Raw genomic sequence first — 22,210 nt, 5'->3', positions numbered from 1 at the left:
TGTATATTTGTTTTGTGTTATGCTCTCGCCTTTGTTTATTTTCTGTTCTTTTAGAATTCGTATGCAGGTAATTTTTGTACGGGGTTAAAACCTACATAATGAGTACTCAATTTCAATAGTGAAATCACAATTTACCCCTACCACATGATCAACACTAATAACTCCTAAGATTTGCACCTATTTTAAAACATAATAAAAAAGAAAGTAATAAACAAGGAAATCACTGAGCATCAACCCAATCCAAAAATCAAATTAAGCAACTAGATCATGTTTTCCTTCCAACCATTCAAAACTCTACAAGATATGACATTATAAGATGTCAAATGATATTTTTCCGCAATTCTACATTAGTCTTCATCGGCCATTACAAATCCATTTAAATGAATTAATTTAATTTATTATAATTAATATAATTCTTGAATTTTATCAGCTAAATATTATTATTATGAAACATTACAAGGTAGGGAAAAGAACCTACCTATGTCAAATTTTTTTCCTTCTAATCATCATTGGGAATATTTACATAGTTTATTGATATTATATATCCCAATGAAATATCCATGTAGTCTTTAAATAGTATTACAACCCCTAACTAAAATAAAACAACATCCCTTATGTAGTATTTACCTCCACTTGGACATTTAACAAATGAAATATGCTTGGAGTTTGTTTAGACAATTACAATCTTTAAGTAAAATAAAAAACATCCCTTTAGATGGGATTTCATTGCAGTTGGGTGTTTTTTACGGTGCTGGACTTGCCAACATTCAGGGGATCTCCCCAGTATGAAGTCCCAACTAGACCTCACACCGTTTGGTGTAGGAGTCTGATTCGGTATGATGGCCCGGTTGCCATTATCTTAAATGTGTGCCTTAGCTCTTGCTTGTCACCACATGAGAGTGGTCTGCTTTGTCTTCAAGGTTCACGTGCCTGGTGAGTGATAGTGTTACTTGTGTCAAGGTTCTTTCACCGCAGAGAGAGAGGGTGGAAGTGAGTCTCCAATCGATAGGGAAAAAGTCCCAACTCTTTCAGAAACACAACACAACAGGACAAGCACAGCTTCCGGAGGAGCAATCCACACGGATGCGACAGTCAGAACACACAAGAGAAGATAGCACGTAAACACACAGCGGAGCAGTCCGTGCGAGTGTGACAGTCGTTATAACAAGTTTACATGAAAGGTTTTGTCTGATGTCCAGTGAAGCAACCCACGCTGACATGACACCGTTAACAACTTATACAACACATTTTCATCAATATAAGTATTAGAGCAGCCGAAAGAGTTCAATTGCTTTAACACAAGTTAAAGCAAAATGCATTACAGGTGTTCACGATTAGTTCTTACAACAGTCACAATACATGTGTGAAAATGTGTTGCCCTGTTATCAGGGTTCTGAATTAAGCAAAAGTTCCAAGACACATCCATACACCATACATCATTAACCCCGTGAAAGGGGCCTTGGAGAAACTATTCACTCCTCAAAGAAAAGACTATAGACTCTCAAGGCTATGTGGGAGGAGCCTAGGTGAAAAGTCCTTTGCATGTACAAATGAGAGGGTATTTATAGCCAAGGGAAAAACTGGCCCTTTTGACTGTTCAACTTCCCTCATGACTATTTGACTTATTTGACTCTTCAGCTTTACTTGACTCTTCATATGACATGTGGGTCTCTTGGACTTCCACGTTACATTACATTGATTTACACAATATGGCCCACAGTAGTGATGCGTCTAACATGACTCATGACATGATTCGACACGACAATGCCGGTATGTCCATGCTGCTGCTGGTGTCCATGTCAAGTTGCAGCGCTGCTGAGTGATGGATGTGCTCTTGGTGTATCACAGCTTCACCTCCACATGGCAAGGTGTGTGGATTCTTCAATGTTCTTGGTGTTCGCTTGATGTTGCATGTGCACGCTAATCCTTTTCTTGTGCTTTGGCATGCTTGACATGTTGGTCTGTTCGCGAAAAATTCTCCTCGCATGTTTGTCCGTTCGCAAAAAATTCTCCTCACATGCATCGTCTGTTTGGGCTTCCATGTTACATTACATTGATTTACACAATATGGCCCATAGTAGTGATGTAGCTAACATGACTCATGACACAACTCGACACAACAGTGCTGGTATGTCCATGTTGCTGCTGGTGTCCGTGTCAAGCTGCAGCACTGGTGAGTGATGGATGTGCTCTTGGTGTATCACAGCCACGGGGGCTTCACTGGGGGAGCAATATCATACCACGTGGGTTCATATTGGGGGATATATATTGAGGAAAAAATGACATAATATATTGGGGGATATATAGGGGGTAAAGGGTTTGTATATTGGAAAATATAAAAATGGGGCTTAAAGTTAATGAGAAAATATAAAGGGGTATAAAAAATGGATACCTACAATATGTAGTGAAAGTACGAGTTTTTTAAATTGGGAAGTTGTATTGGGTTCATATTGGTAGGGTGTTAAATAATGTGATTTTAAAGGGATTTTCCAATATGTAGTCAAATTAAGGGTATTGTTTAATACGTCTCGAACACACGTGATATGTCAGAGGTTCGCTAAGTGAATCCCCTGTGATCACAGCTTCATCTCCACATGGCAAGGTGTGCGGAGTCTTCGATGGTCCTGGTGTTCGATTGATGTTGCATGTGCACGTTGCTCCTTTGCTTGTGCTTTGGCATGCTTGATATGTTTGTCCGTTCGCAAAAAATTCTCCTCGCATGCATTGTTCGTTCGTGTGTTCGCGAACACATATCCTTGCATGTACTCTCCTAGTTCATCCCATCCGTCGTCGCATCATGTCTTATCCGTATACCTATATCTACAATCACTCATGAAGAGACGACATCAAATACATAAACCTCCTAGTCTACCATCATGCATTGTTGTTCACTTTCAAATGCAGGTAACACAATAAATCCATAAACCTCCTAGTCTACTATGATGCATTGTTGTTCGCTTTCGGATGCAGGTGACCAAGAGAGAGAACAAAGCTATGAAACTGTACAAGGCAAGTTTCAAGCTGGGATGTGAGACTGAGATGGACAATCCGGATCAGTAGTGACTGTTTGCGAGATCCGGCTCGGCTAGAGGGCAGATCTGCATAGTTTCCGGAGGGAAGCAGTGCGGGTAGCAGAGAGGCTTGGCAGCGAAATCTGCGCAATTCTTGGAGGGCGCTGGCAGTGCCCTGCTAGAGGCTTGTCGAGAAAAATTGCGCATTTTTTTCAGGGAGCTGGCAACGAGCTAAGGGACTACTGGGGACAAAAATTGTGCAATTACTGGGAGACTGACCTACTGAATACCTCTGCACAATTTCTAAGTTGAGCGGGATGCTAGGCAGTTAAGGGGCTTGCTCATGAAATCTGCGCAGTTTTCTAGGTGAGCAGTCGGCCCGCTGACTAGAAAAACTGCGCAATTTTTTGAGTGAGACAGGGACAGACACTGGGTGTCTGTCTGACCTGTCTGCGCAATTTCTTCAGTCAGCAGAGTGGGCAAGGTCTACAACTTTTGCGCAATTTTTGAGGGGGAGTCAATCCCAGAGTCACTGCCCAGTCAAACTCTCTGGTTGACCAGTAGGAGGGTTGGTTGATTAGCTTGTGGGCAATGCAGATTGAAATGGCTTGTTGGACACTTCTACGTTGTTCTAGGTGACAGTTGGTCGAGTCGATTCTAGGCTGGAGGCCTGGGTGTTATAGCGTGGTCCGGTCGTCAGAACTTCAACAAAATGACTGAATGTGTGAGCGAGTGAATTTGTGAATACGCAACCTTGCAAACACATACTCAACATGACTTCACGACAAAACACCTCAAACAATCAAGACAACATATACTCGGCATAACTGATCGACGGTGCGAGCAACAAGCGCGATGCTTGTGATAGATCGTTGAACAATTGCGATGACACTTGCACGAAAATGCATACAACTTCATGTGTGAGTGCGACAAATGTTTACATTGAGAATACAACTTGTACACACGAAGCAAGACCTTGTGCATGACGAGAACATGAATGCAAGCATGACATTGTGACCAACATGCAAAAAGATGTTCGTTGAACAGTCAAGCAAGGAGGGTGCATAGACTCAACACGAACTTATGGGGTGACCCGGAGGGTTTGAAAACATAAAGTAAAATTCTAAGGGAGGCTCCAAAATTGGATGCAGGCCAAGATTTTGGAGGGCGTTGCAATGGCTACAATAGGTGTCTAATGACCATACCTTACCTCTTGCAAATACAAAGTTTTGATTCAAAAATTTCCTATAGGTGGGTATATCAATCTCTTCAACCAAATAATTTATCTTCCTTAAAATTGTTATGTTTGATGGAATGTAGATTTTTATTAATAAATTCCTAGAATTAGATTCGTTTCTTATATATATATATATATTTTTCTTCATAAGCCAATAATCCAATCCATCTTCCTATTTTTTCCATGTCACGGGAGAACATTCTTCTTGTATTCAATATATTTTTATCTTAACATCTCCATTTTCCTATTCGTCTTGAGGTGAAACATTGTACCTTTCCTCCTCACAACTAAAGATAAACATTGACCTGAATTAGTTTTCGTGAATTGCTTGTTAAAATCCCTTTATTTTACATAAAAATAAATAAGAAAACCTTAAATGACTGAATCATGGCTCTCAAGGGAACAACCCTTTGACTATCGAAATCAAATCAACGCCAACATCCAAAGCCACCATCATTGAGGGTTAATAACTTTATACACTATTAACATTATTCCCACTTATTTGACCATGTTGTCTATAGTTTTTCAAGGGGACAAACATGAAGGAGAATTTAATCGTTTTAGAAAAAAAATATCATCACTCTCATAAATTCTATATTTGCTACAATTCCAAAATTATTTACTTTATCCATATAAATAAGGAAAATTTTAGGGGCTAATATTTGCAAGTGGGCTGTCCCAAAACATAATAAGCATTAGTGAAGAGGAGAGAGAGCAATGGCTTGCGCGAGGGTTTTCCCAAGTGCTGGTATCGAATCCACAGGCTCTTTGGCTGTTGGAGAAGGCGCTGCTGGTTTGGCCACAGCCATTACTATCCACTGGTTCAGCCAGAAGAGCGCGCATAATCATGACTTAAACGCTGCAAGCACGGGCATGGCCTCGAGTCCCAGAGGACGGACAACGTTTGAAGCTTCCGGCGTGGCAGAAAGCCCTCGCCCAAAATACCATATGCGTGATGGGCCAAAGAAAATGAAGATAGATCCGGAAGAAAAGATCGTTAAAAGGTATGAGCCGCACGCAAAAAATGCTTCCAGGCTCAGAACCCACCACGGAGGCGGAAAAATGTCAGGGGCTGGATACTCCATTACTGCGCACCGCCTCACGATTTCTGCATGCAAGATTGGGGGGCTGCGGGCTGCAGATCCGACCCATCTTAAAATCGTAAGGCCCAATCTTGGCAGATCTGGGTCGGATCTACCAGATCTGAGAGCCAAACATTGTAGATCTTGGCTGGATCTAACCGTTGGGAACAAGAACCAGGATTATACAGCTCCCAGGCAACAGATCGGAAGGAATAGGCAGCGACTGAGAAGAGGGCGCACAGTATCTGACATGCAAAAGAATTATTGCAGTTTTGGCTCAGATCCCTGCGATCTAGTCCATATCCGAGCACAGAAACGATGTCCAAGGATTTCTCTGCTCTCGACTGAGCAGATCTGGTCCTCTTTCACCCTGACACAGCGTTTTTACAGAGGATCCACAGATCCCTTCAAGGCAGATCCGCGTAGGGGCAATAAATATCTCAGGCAGAAGATTTCTTCTCACCTGCGGACCCCCATGCGTCAAGAGGCGGAAGACTCACAAGACTCTGGCCCCAAGCTGCTCCAGAAATCTTCTGAAGATTCCTCTGCCCCCTTTCAGATTCAAATAGCACAGATCTCTGGCAAAACCGTCATGCAATGGGTAAATCCTACTGATCTGGTACAGAATCTCAAAGCTAATCTGGAGCATAGGCTTGGGATCCCCTCAGCCCTTCAAAGACTTATCTTTCAAGGTAAACAGCTCGAAGATTCTCTTCCTCTCTCTTCTTATAGCATAAAGAACAACAGCTCTCTAGTGTTCTCCTTTCGTTTGAGAGGAGGAGCTGCAGGGCAATCCTCTTCTGCTCCTCCAAACTCCTACAAAGCTGCAGTTCGCCCTGAGATGCCAGCACCCCCGGAACCTCCCAAACCCAAGCCTTTTTTGGTTGACAAATTGGAGGAAGTTCCCTCAGTTGAGATTTCCTACCCTGATCTTGCAGACGACACCCAAAAATTCGCTGAAAGGGCCATCATCTGCAGATTCAATGGGCTCTGGCCGCGTTCACAGGAGCTTTATGACTGGATCAAGGACAACTGGACTGACCGCTGCAAGGTTTATTTCTGTGCAAAGGGATATTTTATAGTGTTGTTCGATGACCTCGAGCACTGCTACAACGCCCTAGACGAAGGCCCTTGGTTCATGGGTTCAGCTGGCCTCTTCCTAACTCCATGGTTTCCAGACTTTGACCCAGCTACAGCAGTCATCACTAAAGCCCCTGTATGGATCAGACTCCCAAATCTCCCAGTTCACCTGTGGCGCACAGAAGTATATAGGCAAATAGGCAATGCCTTGGGTTGCTTTCTAACGGGGGACTACCAGAGAGAGCGGCAAGGGCTCTATACATATGCCAGAGTTTGTGTGGAGCTTGATTTAAGCAAGGGATTGCCAGAATACATCAATCTCAAGATCAAGGACTTTGTCTGGACCCAGTATCTAGAGTACGAAAACACGGCCTTCCGATGCCGCCATTGTCACCTAACAGGGCACCTGCATAACTCCTGCCCATCGCTGTCAGCAAGAACGAAAAAGGGCCTCTTCGCTCATTCCAAACCCAAGCGTTGGACACCCTGTCCACCGCCGCCAGCTAGAAGCTCCAGCTCCCCAAGTATGGAAAAGGAGAAAAGCGAGTCAGAACCAGATCAGACGCCTCAGCCGATGGATCCGCCCCCGGACAATATGGGGCACACCCATGTCACAGCTAGCTCCCAGAAACGTCCCCATGAGACTTCATCCTCTGAATCAGAGAAGGAGTCCCCGGAGATAGAGAACTCCAGTCTTCAAGTTGTCCTAGCCCATTCTCCCCATGATGGCTGGACAAAAGTTAACAAAAAGAAAGGGAAAAAACATTGTGGTGTAGTCACTGACCCGCTGGGGTAATAGCCTGATAGTCAGTCTCTGCTCTCGAATCTTCTGTTGTAGCTCTGAGATTGTTTCTTTCCTCCGAGACCGAGGTTGATGAGTCCATCATTTCCGGTCTGTCGGTCTTCTGCTTCTCCTATAGCTCTGTGTTTGTATCTCTCCTCCGGGACCGAGGTTGATGAATCCATCATTTCCGGTCTGCGGGTTTTTTGCTCTTCCTGTCTGTACTATATTTTACTTAATAGATTTAGTCTTTTACCGAGAAAAAAAATATATATATATATATATATATATATATATTTGCAAGTGGGCTAATTTTGGATGATTTTTCCCAAAAAAAGATTCGCCAATGTTTTTTTTTTTCTAAAAATAATTCGCTCAAATTTTATAGTACAAGATTATTTTATTTCAAAAATCATCAAAATTTTAAATAGACTAATATAAAATCATTAGATATCTAAATATTTTTACAGAAATATTACCAAACATTTTATAATTTACATATCATGAACTAGAAATATTTGTCAAAATTTCTAAACTTTAATATAAGATTCCATCCTTAAAATTTTCATGACATATAAATAATCAAAAAATTAAAATTATAAATAATCAAGAAATTAAGATTATATATATAACAACGTTAACATAAATTTAAAAAAATTCATTTATCTTAGTATTCTTTTTACTTTCATATATATATATATATAAATAAAAATAAATAATCCTTAGTTTTGAAAAAGTAAATTATTAGTGGATAGTCCTTAATTTTCTACTACACAAAATGAAACAGTAACCACTCGTAAACTTAGAGTACATGATTTAAAGCAAGAATATTTATAACGTTTTTTTTTTTATTTTTCTGAAACCCAACGCCCTTTAATAAACTTTGATACCATTGTTTATGCATGAATATTAATACGTGTGTTGAATTGTCACTAGCTCTAACAAACAAGGAGCATTGATACATTGGTCACATAAATCACTTATGTAGCAAGTTTTTATAAATGACTCGGCCTCTCTCTAAATCTAATTTTGCTTTTCAAGAAAAGCTCTCTCTCAAGTGTTGATTCTCTTGACTATTCAGTCACGCAATCTTGAAACTTCTATTTTATTCCGATAAGATACACGTAAAATTGAATATTAAAAGCACCAAAAGATTTTAAACTAAGTGAATTCAAGCAATTCTGCTTCTCAAGGACAAGATGTATTTCCAGTGCTGATTCTCTTAACTATTTAGGCATGCAATCTTGAAACCTCTACATTATTCCCATACGATACACAATGTTAAATTGAATATTCAAACCATCCAAACGTCTTAAACTAAGTGAATTCGTGTATTAGTTTCACAAGCAATATTTTGCAACATTGAAACATCTAACTTCTCATCATAAACAATAAATTGTTGTCACATAATGTATATATGTTAAATTGGTTGTGGAAGATATCGAAACATAATAAATTGACCGAATTTATGAATTTATGTAATAGTTTTGTGGGAAATATTTTGCGGTGGTTGATGTTTCCTAATATGATTTAAAACTGGTTCTTTTTCTATAGAATTATTACAAATTCCATATCAATTTTACACGAACTAATTTCAGATTATTAATAAAATTATTAGCATAAAATAATTTAAAAAAAAATATTTATATTTTTTATAAATTTTATACATTATTTTTATATTAAATTTATCTACTTATAAATCTTTAATATATATTATTACAAAAAATTGTATATATTTATGAGTTGATTGAGTATAAATAATTTTTTTTTTCTCGATAAAAGACTAATTCTCTTAAGAAGAAAATATAGTACAATCAGGAGAAGCAAGAGACCGGCAGACCGGAAATGATGTATCCATCAACCTCGGTCCCGGAGAAAAGATTCAAACTTATAGCTACAGCAGATGACTTGAAATCACAGACAGACTAACTGACCTTTACCCCATAGGGGTAGAAACTACAACACATTGTTTTTTCCCTTTCTTTTTGTTGACTTTTGTCCAGCCATCATGGGGAGGATGAGCTAAGACAACTTGAAGACTGGAATTCTCTGTAATCGGGAATTCCTTTTCTGATTCAGAGGAGGTCTCATGGCTGCGTTTCTGGGCGATTGCTATGTCCTGGGTGTGTCCCATAGTATCCATGGGAGGATCCATCGGCTGAGGCGCCTGATCCGGTTCTGAATCGCTTTCCCCATCCTTCGAACCTGGGGAGCTGGAGCTCCCAGTTGGCGGTGGAGGGCAGGGAGCCCAACGCTTGGGTTTGGTTTTTGCGAAGAATCCCTTTTTCGATCTTGCTGTCGGTGATGGGCAGGAGTTCTGTAGGTGCCCTGTTAGGTGACAATGGCGGCACCGAAAGGCAGTGTTTTCATAGTCTAGAAGCTGAGTCCAAACAGTGTCTTTGATCTTGAGATTGATTTGCTCTGGCAATCCCTTGCTTAAATCTAGCTCCACACAAATTCTGGCATATGTGTAGAGACCTTGCCGTTCCCTCTCATAATCTCCCATTAAGAAGCAACCCAAAGTGTTGCCTATTTGCCTGTATACCTCTGTGCGCCACAGGTAAATTGGGAGATTTGGAAGTCTGATCCAGACAGGGGCTTTAGTGATAACTGCAGAAGCTGGATCAAAGTCTGGGAACCATGGAGTTAAGAAGAGGCCTGCCGAACCCATGAACCAAGGGCCTTCTTCTAAGGCCTCTTCGTAGTTCTCGAGATTGTCAAACAGCACTATAAAATATCCCTTTGCACAGAAGTAAATCTTGCAGCGGTGAGTCCAGTTGTCCTTGATCCAGTCATAAAGATCCTTTGAGCGTGGCCAGAGCCCATTGAATCTGCAGATGATGGCCCTTTCAGCGAATTGTTGGGTGTCGTCTGCTAGGTCAAGGTAAGAGATCTCAACAGAGGGGACCTCTTCCGATTTGTCAACCAGAAAAGGCTTGGGTGGAGCCTGAACTAGCGGATCTGTCTTTTCAAGCTTCTTAGCATGGACTGCATCTTTATATGAAAATGCCTTAGCTGAGGATGACTCTCCAGCAGCTCCTCCCCTCAAGCGAAGGGTTAAAATAATGGATGCATCTTTCTTAATGCCGAAAAAAGAAATAGGATAGGGATCCTCAAGTTGTTTACCTTCGTGGAGAAGCCGTTGAGCTGCAGAGGGGATCCCCAGTTTGATGCTCAGTGTATGCTTGAGATTCTGCACTAGATCCGTCTGGCTAACCCATTGTAGCATAGTTTTGCCTGTAATGAGCTTGATTTGTATCTGGAATGAGGAAGAAAAGTCTGTATGCCTCTTTCCCTTGCAGATCTGTGTAGAGAGGCGACATGCGTGATGATTGGTTTTCGTTTCCTGGATTTGCCTCATGGGCGAAAGAGGCTTACAGTCAATCGATGCAGGCCTTTCCTTCCCAATAGCCAAGATTAGAGGAGAAGCTGCGTGGGGTTCTGCTTGAACGCCCTTGGCTGCTGCGCCGGCAATCTGAGGATGGCTCCATAAGCTCGTTGTGGAAGCAGGGGGCTGAGGCCGTGCTACCCCAGAGCTCTCTACAGAGAGATCCGCGCGAGCATTCGTGTTTGCGGCACCGGCATTCATGATATGAGCATCTTGCGTGTCTGCAGAGAGGGAAAAATCCCTTGACCTGTGCATGAGTTTCTCGAGTCCATCCGCAGCAGGGGCGATCAAAGATCCGATGGCGGCCGAGGGCATGGCGGCGGCAGAGCTAGGGTTCATCCTCGGAGCCTTCTCCGATTGAGTATAAATAATTAAGTGTTATTTTAAAAATAATAACTATATAAATATTTTTCTTTTCATAAAAATTAAAAAATATATATTATTTTTTCTATGATATTTTTTTTTTAATTTTAATTAATTGTTTTTATTATTAATAATATTTTTTCTATTTTTAAAAAATATAGAAATTAAAAATTAAAAACAAATTATTCACATAGATAAAAAGAGAAAATACCTGGGCATCTTGCTTTTTGTTTGATTCACTTCTGCCACATTCTTGTGAACAGGTTTCATATTTTTCCAGCAATTTTTGCATGCTTCACATAAAACAAATATGTAAAATATCACTAACTATTTATTTGAAATTAACTTAACAAATATTTTAAAGAATTTAAAAAAAACATATGTAAAATATCACTAACTATTTATTTGAAATTAACTTAACAAATATTTTAAAGAATTTAAGAAAAATATGACATTCATTTGAACAAGTTTCATACATTTCCTGTAATTTTTCATGCTTTACCTAAAATAAATATGTAGAATATCACTATTCATTTATTTAAAATTAATTTAATAAATATTTTAAAATTTTATAAAGAAATATAAAATATTATTATACTATGATATCATGTTCTATTTTTTATTATAATATCAAATTTAAAACATAATAATACACATTGAACTAGGGATAAATTATGATATACAATTAAAAAAAATCATATATTCATGATCTATTTCTGGATAATTACACAATTTGATTTAAATCATAATTATACGCATGGTTTATAATTTAGATAAAGGTGTGAATTATGATATACAATTAAAAAAATATTTTTTATTATAATATCAAATTTAAAACATAATAATACACATTCAACTAGGGATAAATTATGATATACAATTAAAAAAAAATCATATATTCATGATCTATTTCTGGATAATAACACAATTTGATTTAAATCATAATTATACGCATGGTTTATAATTTAGATAAAGGTGTGAATTATGATATACAATTAAAAAAATGTTTTAAATCATGTACATGTGATCTATATCTTGAGAATAACAAAAAATGACTTACAATATATGCAGTGAAGTGTTGTATCAAAATATACAATACATGCAATGAAGTTGTATCAAAATGTAAATTCTTAAAATATATTATTTTTATTATTAACTTAATAATAAAATTATAAATTTATTATCACATAAATAATTATTTATTTATTTTCAATTTTTAAATTAATTTAATTTATTAATTTATTTATCAATTATTTAATAATAGTAAGGAATTTAAAATTTAATACATCAATCATAATAATAAATCAAAATTAATTTCACTAATATTTATATATATTTAAAAATATCTATTTTTAAAAATATATTTATATTTTTATAATCACATTTCATGTAAAACAAAACTTATGATGACCATGATGATGATGGTGGTGGTTAACGTCCACTGAGACCAAATTGGTCTATCGGACCTATAATTTTCTTAGTTTTTTATTGTCTGGCTCCTATAATTTTCTTAGTTTTTAATTGTCTGCCTCCTCGTTTTTCTTGGCGCGAGATTGGTGCTGTAGCTTTCTTTTTTTTTTCTCTACAGTCTTCCAACTTCCTTTATCTTGCATCTCCTTCATCTCTTCTGGTTCTTGGGACATTGGTGTCTTAGCTTCGTGATCTATTGTGTTCATCCTTTTGAAAATAGTCGGAGAAAAAGTTTAGTCTAAAAGATCTGCTTTGCTGTCATAAAATTATATAATTTTATTATTTACAAAAATCATTTACTATATTTTAAAAAATGTTTTATTAACTTAATATTATAAATTTAAAAAATATATATACATCAAAAATTTACATATTATATAAAATTTCAAAGCCTAATTATATATAAAGAAATATAACACGTATAATTATAATAGAAATAAAATGTGATAATAAATAATTTAAAATATTATTAATATTATTATTTAAAAATAAGTAATAAATTATTTTAATTATATACATTTTTTAAAAATATTAATTAATATATAGCCACTACACTCATCCACATTGCAGATGTAGCGACTACATCGGTATGGAGCAATGCATGGCTTTTCCGCTAATGACTTGGATCTGGTTGGGGGCTTTCGTGAAGCATAGAATGAATTCATCAATGCCCTATTAGATCTTATCTGGTTGACTGACGGAGCACACGAACTCGCCTCGAGCATCTCTCCCTTTGGCTCTTATACCCCTAAGCTCGAGAACATCTCTTATGGTTATCAAAGATAATGATGTTACCAAATGGTAGTGGAAGCCAGTTTGGAAGGGTAAATGTACTGCAAAATCCAAACCTTTTATACGGTGTTTCATGGAAAATAACGCCTTTACGAGGGACATCCTTCAGATTTCTGGTTAAGCATGTGTGGTGTTCCTTATGTAAGAATGACGAAGAATAAACAAGGCATACATTTATGACTTATGATTTGCCCTTTTTCTCAGTAAGTGTGGCATGTACGTAAATAAGCAAGAAGTCACTCAAAGATATGGGCTGGGGAAAATCTGGAGGGGGCTCGAAGGAATGGGCTTTCTAATCCGTTTTGTCTTGCTTACAAGGCTCTGCCCTTGATATTGGCTGGCTAGGAACAGAGCCATATTTCAAGATAAGCTTTTGATCCATTGACACACACACAAATTTTATACCATTTCCCTCTGGAAAAAGGTGCTGTCCGCCAGAATTATCATAGTTGGAAATCCTGTTCACACCTTCCCTTGGGCTTTTTTTTAATGGTGTGTCTTGCAACAAAGAGCGTAGGGGTAGGGTAAAAATGGAGCTTGGTTCAGGGCTTTTGAAAAATGGGGCTTGGTTTAGGGACTAATAATATGGTTGAGTTGTTGACCTGCAAAAATTTGCTCCTCTTCAATTTAGCTAAGAATTGCACTCAAATCCAAGTATACGGGGACTTCATGATACTTATGTATTGGTTAAATAACATTCAAGATTATAAGAATATTACTCTCAAGCTGATACTTACAGATTGGTTAAATAACATTCAAGATTATAAGAATATTACTCTCAAGCCTATCCTAGAAGAAGCTATGCAGCTGAAAAGTTCTCTTAATTATTTCTTTTGTTCTCACATCTACATAAAAAGGAACCAGGAAGCAGATCATCCTTCCACAGAAGGATTGTTAATGGCAACACAGCCCTGGGAAGGATTATTAATGGCAGCACAGCCCTGGGAGGTTTTGGAACAGTATGATGTTATTCCACTTCCGCTTTCTTTCACGGACCCCACAGGGATCTTCATACCGGGGCTGAAAGAATCAACGCTCAGCAACAGTCAAATATGTTTCTTGATCAGTTTCTTTATGATGTTCACTGACAGTCTATACTGCAGGAAATTTTTTGGGTTTTTCTTCCACATGCAGTGTTTTATTTATAAATAGAATTTTTGTCCACTAATTTAAGATGACTATAAATATTAAACATTTTACCGGTTATCTTTATTTTGAATGCATTTAATAAGTAAATCTGCAGAATGTAATTTTATCATTACTAATAAATAAAATTAAGATTTTTTCCTGGAGAAAAAATAAAAGTTAGATTTTTTTATAAAAAATTTTAAAAAATAAAATATAATATTTAATTATACAAAATAATATATAAATAAATAGATAAATTTACTGTGTAAAAAAAACATACAAATTTATATATATTTATAAAATATTTTATTGATATATACATAAAAGTAAAGGATTCAAAATTAAATGAACTATGGTTAAAGTAAAAGGGAAAAAATAAAAATAAATCAAACACTCTTTGAATAAAAAGTAACAGTGAGTAACATCGAAAAATTAAATTTATTTTAAAGTTCAGGCAATTTTGGCCATTTTTATTAGTTTCTAATATAATTTTTTTTTTAATATTCAAATTTATGATATAAAATTTTTGTAAATTATTTTTGAAAAAATAAAAAGTAATAAACCTTTAAAATAATATATATATATATATATATAAACTTAACCCACCCCATAATTTTTTTAATTTAAACTATAAAACCCTAAAATTTAAAAATTACGAAAATTAAATAAGATTTAGATGTTTAGTGGACACATATATTACTACTTAAAAGTTATATGAAATAAGGTTCTCAATTAATCACTACAATTGGGGTTAGGATAGGTCAGCACTACGGAAGCTTTGGGAAGAGTTCCCAGAAAAGCACCCAAATCTGAAACCAGCCATTCTCAGCAACCCAGCCGAATTTAACAGAAAGAAAAAGAAAATCCCCCAGTCAAGTGTTTTCCTCATACGTAGTCAACCAGCAAGAAAAATAACAGTCTTGATAAAATCACCAAAGGCTCTCCAATAAAGCACTCGTTTTTATTATAAAAATCATAACACTTTCACGGTTCATTTCTCATTCATATTTATCTAAGACATGAGAAAGAGTGAAAAGATAGAGCCAATATGTGCTCTTATTCGAGAATCGCCAGTAGAAAGTCTGAAAGAATTCCAGAACATCACTAAATACAACCCCAACGAGGAAAGGGAGATCCACTCCTGTCTTACAAGCCTTGCCTAACATAATATACCTTATTCTGTGACAAAGTGCTAAAAGCTCGATTTATATACCTGATCTAAACGTTGCATTAAGAAATAATCTCACAGAGAGGAGGAGATGGTGAATGCCGGAGGAAGAAGCCACCGATTGTCTGCTCCTTTGCTTGCTTCTCCTTTCATGCTTAAGATCAAGTCCAAATATGTAGTCTCGACTCTCGAGGGCTTTGTCATTGGGGATCCTTTGTTAAAACTAACTTGCTTTTCCTTTTTTAACTGAAAACTAATTCCAAAACTGTAATGCGTATCTTCACAAAATAAAGATAAGCCTATAAGAACCAGTGCCAGTTCATATAAAATTCCATTGTAATCCTCCTCAGCAATCACCATAAAACAATCTAAATGTGCGTTCGACTGTCTTCTCTGTTTCTCTGTCACAACTGGCATTGTAACATCTCCACATAACTGAGCCTTCTTTTTGTGATTAAACCAAGAAGAAAAGAAATCCCAAAATATCAAGAAATTCTCTCCAAATTGCACTCTCTTCCCTCTGTAGTGGCATGTTGAAGTTGAATAAGATATGATCATCCAAAAAAGCACCAACCCTATGCTATAAAGCTCATGAACTTATTCCAAAATAGATTTTCAGGAAACCAAGGGTCACAGCCTTCTTCTATACCACGCATCGAAGCACCTTATACTCATCCTTTAGTCAATGAAACATTCACATATAAGATCAATTTTATAGCAATTTTTTTCTCAATTGTTATAAACTAATTCAAATCTAACAACTTTATAATTTAACTGAAACAAAGCACATATACATGGCAATTAAAAAACATTTAACTGAAATAACCATAATGACATATCTATACTAATCACATCAGGCAAACCAAATTACAGTAGATTCCAGGAACATTTGCTCATTCACAACTTTGATAAACTACATGGCTATTGCCTTTATAACTACTTTAACTAATCAAATTTTAAATAAAATTATAATAAATATTTTACTACATAATTTTTTCTTTTTCTTTATCACACAATAGAACTAAATTCAAGCAAGTAAGAAAATGTACCAGATAACTATATTGTGCAGCATAGTTCTAATGCCAAGGATGCTATTGTATCAAACTCACTTAGTTGGAAAATATGAGCATCTAATTCACACGATTTTTGATAAATCAACAATTGAAAAACGTAAATATCTTGTTCACATGATTGTTAATAAATCAATAATCATTAAATGCTTTCACATTTTTTTTTCTTTTGACAATTTGAATCAGGAATGGTTTGACAATTGCCATTCAACATACTTATTATTCCTCTTTGTGACCCACATCTATGCAATCTGCCATCATAGAAAATATATCACACTACTCTCCATCTTGCTATCTTCTTTACCGCAACCATTAAAAGGAATAGATCACACCTAATCTCAATCTTCCCACATTCTTTTCCCTGAATTGTCTCCACCATCATTAACATCTCTTCTACTGCTTAGGGCAACTATTCCACCTCTGCGAATTATCACAAATGACCAATGGGGCTCCTTCCTTCAAATTATGTCCTTTTAACGTTGCTTACCACCTCCCGTGCTCATGCTTTCGCATCTTTACCACTCTCCCAATGAGCTCCATTAAAGCTTGTTGCTTAAATATCTTGTCATTCCACTGTACCTATACTGTAATCATCTTCACTTTACATCTACTTTACTACATTTTTACTTTCTTGCTTTTCTCTCCACTACTTTATTTTCTTTTGTTTCACATTTCACTTCACTTCACTTCACTTGTGCCCTAAACAGAAAGCTCTCCACTTTTTTTTAGGCAACATACTGCATGCCACACTACATTGCTTTAATGAAAAGTGCTTGATCACCTTATCTTACTTGCAACCAACTATGCTTCTTCACTTAGAAATCATTAATACCTTCATCAATAGCTATAGGTCTAACATCCAAACATATCCTTAACCAAATCCATGAACACTTAACTTTTTAACAATTACTCAAATAACACATTACAAGGAATGGTAGGCATCCAATATAAATAAACCATGACACTATATGTTTGGTTAGCATGCAAGGAAAGTCCCTACAGACCATTAATGAATACAGTTACAACAAGAGTACACAAAGAAGTATGACCACTATCTAGAACTCATTGAATGCAAAACTAGACAATGATGCACCTACCTTAGTACCACACTACATGCACAAACAAACCTCTAGAGCACAAGTACGTCTATCTTCACTATATCCCAAGCTCAAATGCAACTCTTCATATTGTTCTTCCATTCCCTAGACACCTACTGCATTAACAAAAATCGTCTTGCAGTCTGATAAGCCCTAGTATTTCAGCAAAAATGTTGTGACTCCCAAGGCTACCGACTTTAATTATCAACACGAGGCTCGTACAAACATAAGAGGTGCATGGTGGGCTGAGCTCTACTCAAGTTACTCTAAGGCAATGGATCAAACCAAGGTATACAAAGACCACCCTATCAACTGAATCTAGATTTGCAAGAAAAAGAGATTGCATAAAAGGAAGTTTTAATTTACTTGCAGGAATGGAAATTATAATTTTAATCTATTTGCAAAAATGGAAATGTTACTCTACTTTGCATAAATGTAAAGGTTAACCCACTTGCACAAATGTAAATGCTATGCTACCTGCAAAATGTAAAATGTTGCATCAAAGGAAACACCTCGTCTATAAGAACTAACAATGCTTGAAATGACAACCCTCACTTAGAAAGCATAAAACAAAGAAACAAACCTAATCTAAATTGCATGAAGTAAGAAGCATGAAATCAACCTTCAATCATTGCATTCAAAGAGATTATCCTAATAACATAGTTCATTAAGTGCTTCATTAGGTAGTCATGTAAATCATCACTGTTTCATTTAATTCATTATCTTGTTCACTAACCCTAATTGCTTAAATGAACCAAGGCGACGTAAACTTCCTCAATAGTGGTTTAAGAGCCTAAGGGGCATTATGAAGGGATAGGAGTCAAAAATCAAGCCTTAAGGACAATTTTGGTCAAGATTGGAGGGCTTCTACACAGTGCTACAAGATGAAACAGGATTGCTACACAATGCTACAAGATTGCCCTATTTTGCTACATGATTGAATCTGTGAGCATTCTAAGGGCTAAAAAGGTGATCTGTATGTGAGGAAGTGTAAGGGAAGGTGGAATAAGGTTGCATGTAATCCTTTCCAAGCTTAGTACCCCTCAGGGACCCATCTTGCAGAAGGAGAAATGCACACGGTGGCCTTCAACAAACCAGAAATGGACTCTCGGTGAACATTGTTTTTGAACAAGTTGTCGAGGGAGGGAGGAAGCAGTTGATGGTATGATGAGGAGTGTAAATGACAATGATATACCATGCAATCCAATAGTAGGACCTGCACACCACAAAAGTTACTCAATCTTGCCAGACAGCTAGAGCATGTTAACAGTAAAAATTGCATAAAATTGAAATAACAAGTAATGTATGACTTGAATTTTATTCAAGACTAGACTATTTCATTAAAAGGAAATCTATCTTGTAGTCTGCACAAGACCTACAACCACAAGAGATTATGCTTCCTATGCTTGAAATAAACTGCTAAACAAACAATCAATTTGTCAATAACAAATATGTAAAAAGAAGGCTAAGAAGAGATCTAACTTGCAAAAGAGAATAACTATATATTTTGGATTTCAAACACAATATCTCCAACCACACTTCTCAAAAGGAAGATGGTTGATAGACCTCCACAAGCAATTTTCTCATAAAGAAATTTCACTGGAAAGGAAAGGAATATTGCTAGTTACATACAGGAAAGAAAATGCATGAATAAAATACACAAAGGTGAGAGACCAAAGCCTCTCAATTAGGCCCTAACCAAGCCGACTCAGCCCTCCAAAAAAAACTCAGATTTCATATAACAAAAGGCTCGTCATTGTTATAAAATCGTTCTCGAATACATCATGAAAGGGATGAAAATGACAAGTACAAGCTCCTAACTCTTAGTAGTCTCTATATTCTCCAAAAGTTAGAATCCTATTGAGCCCTTGTACTTCCTTATTTATAGGAAAATAACTGAGTGGCAGCCTCCTTGAAAAGAGGGTTCATTCCCTATAAAATCCCTAAAAAGGTGGATCTAGCTCCCCGGGTTCGTCACAACCTTTGAATGCATCAATGGTTAGTAGCTCCTCAAAAAATGTGGAAGTAAATATAGGGATAAAGTCGAGTTTTAGGTGAGTAAATGTAGGGGATGAGCCTCCTACATCTTCTCCAGTTGCCTCCAACGTATTTCTGCACAGTAAATGCATCATTTTCATGCACATTAATCATTTCAAGCCACAAGATATGATAAACATCCTTTAGTCTTCCTAATAAACACATTATAGTCAAAAAGATGTTATCAAATGCAAGGAAAGAGGCAAATATATGTTGAAGGATGGCCAAATGGCTCTTGTTATGTACCTATTAATGAAGCCCAGCATCACACCCCCTTACTAAAGATGTTGCTCACCCTCTAAGAAACTCAACCACTTAATTTCATCACATGCATAGCCCTAGTGGTTGCTCTAACATCCAAAGGTATCTATGAAGGAGTGCCCTCTTGAGGGTGGAACCTTGCATTTTTCTTTATCTCTACCAACTCTTGTTGCTCTTATATTTTCTCTTTTCTTTCTTGTAGCCCTAACAACAAAGGAGGGCTTAACTAAAGCCTAATCCAATTTAGCTTCTGTCTTTGAACTATTCGCTTATACAATGGTGTCTTCTCCAAGGCATTCCTCAATCTCTTTGGAAAGTGATACTCTCTTATTTTTAAGCTATGGGCTAACGAGTGCCAACACTTGAGTCCTCTGACAAGAATGCAAGCCCTTGGTCCCTAATAGTCTGAAAATGTCTTCAAAGTGCAGGATGGGTTGCTCTTGCTTCTCTATGTAGGTTGATTCCAATTTGGAATCCTCATAAATGAACCTATGGTTGTTGATGACAAGGTGAGGGGCCCTGAAATCTACTCTGACCCATAGGGGCTCACTAGTTTCTCTAGATATGACCCTTTTTGCCTCTTTAGCCCTTGCCTCCTCATGGATCAGTCAAGAGGCTAATGCCATTAGTTGCACATCCCCTATTCTAGAATTTGGATCCCAAAAGTTCATATTAATAAGGATGAGGATATGTATGTAGAATTCTGCCATCTTAGCTCTATCCTCCATGCTAGCTTTGTGACAAAATCCAATGAACTGTTTATGGTCTTAAAAGGGTAGTGAACCATATTGGCTAGAGTTTTGATTTGAAACCGAATCCATTGTTCTTTGAGGAACATGGCATATGCTTTTGAGATGTTTGCATTGGGTGACCTCCATAACCAAGCTTGCCATGGTGGCAAGTTTCGTTTCTTTCTCTTGCGGTTGCTCTTTCAATCTCTTGTTCTCCATTTGCAGTTATTCCCTCATGGTTGTTCTCTCACATTAGCCATCTCTTCACCCATATTCATTTTCTCTTCCATGAGGCCCACATCCTATACTCCCTTAGATTTTGCAATCTGCATCCATCGGTGGGTTCGACCTCTTTCTTTGTCTAGCTCAAGAAGGATTGGGACTGCAAATTTGGTGGGCGTTATTTGTCCCTACTCATAAAATTTGTAGTAGGAACCAAGATTTGGCTGAGGATCAAGATCTTGTAGCTCTTGTAGTTCTTATCCTCCCTCCTAAGGTCGTGCAACAAGTTTTTGTAGCACTGCCTTACTTCCCTGTGGCATCTTTCCCTCTTCTTGTAACACTGCCCTACTCTCCTATAGTATTGCAATTTCTTCTTGTAGTTGTCTCATCTTCACTTCCCTAGAGTTTGTCTTCCTTTGTGAGGTTTGGGGTTGCTTTCCATTAGTTTTGAGGGTGGTCACCTCTTCAATTTGCTTCTTACCCTTCTCTAATTCACCCTCTTGGTGACTAGCTTACCCCTCAATGGTGACCAGGTGTTGGGAACGATTCCCCCTATGGCAGTTTTGGGGCTAAAAGCCCATGTTTTGGGACAATTTTGTAATAAAGTTGTAAAGTCTCCGCATTTTGTAGTCGCGGAGTGCGAAGGTGTCAAGAGTCAGAAAGGGTTGTTCACCCTTATGTTGTAAAGTATCAAATCAATTATAAAGATCTACCCGTGGTCCGCGGACCATGGGATTGTATAGAAAGGAGCTAAGTAAGCTCGCTCTAGGCAGTGAGAATCAATTAAGCTTTGGGAGGTTTTGGTAGAGAAGTCTAAGCGTTTCAGGTCTTAGCATAGATAGAGCCTCTGCAGTTGAGTGCGTAGAGGCCTAGGGTAGAATTTCGTCGCTAAGTGTGCAAACCCCTGTAGCTATGTGCGCAGGGTCGACAGAGTCTGTATTAAACTGGAAGATATCAATAAAGAGAAATATTCTGCAATTACTGTGTATTTAGTCTCTGTTAACGCATCTGATTATATTGCAATATGAGATTATTTTACAGTGTTTATTTGATGCGTGAATGTATGTGATTATATCTGTTAATTGAATGCAAGAAAGAATATCAGTTTACATGATGCTAATTGTAATTGATTGATAAGATAAGTAAAAAACTTGAGATAACTTGGAAACCTATACAATACATTGTCATAGCAGCGCGAAAATACCTAAATTGATGGTTAGGGCTACGCGATGGCCAATCGTACACCTTCCCAGAGGTATTGAAGGGCTGGATAGAGGAAAGATCGATCAAGC

At 37.2% G+C, this 22,210-nt stretch overlaps 1 protein-coding gene across 2 annotated transcripts in view; it reads right to left on the bottom strand.

Moving 5' to 3' along the window:
• The window catches only part of LOC149212060 (MADS-box protein SOC1-like), a 332,389-nt gene that overhangs the window by 234,702 nt on the left and 75,477 nt on the right, over positions 1-22,210 (bottom strand). For both annotated transcript variants that reach the window (XM_089391675.1, XM_089391674.1), the window contains one exon: positions 11,154-11,235. In XM_089391675.1, the coding sequence (XP_089247801.1) occupies positions 11,154-11,235 (82 nt within the window). The remainder of the gene's footprint in view (positions 1-11,153; positions 11,236-22,210) is intronic.

This window comes from Pinus tabuliformis, chromosome 1_1, assembly GCF_031772625.1.
Source record: "Pinus tabuliformis cultivar Carrire ecotype Pingquan chromosome 1_1, CPIR1, whole genome shotgun sequence".
Lineage (NCBI taxonomy): Eukaryota > Viridiplantae > Streptophyta > Pinopsida > Pinales > Pinaceae > Pinus > Pinus tabuliformis.
This window is presented reverse-complemented; position numbering and strand designations above follow the sequence as displayed.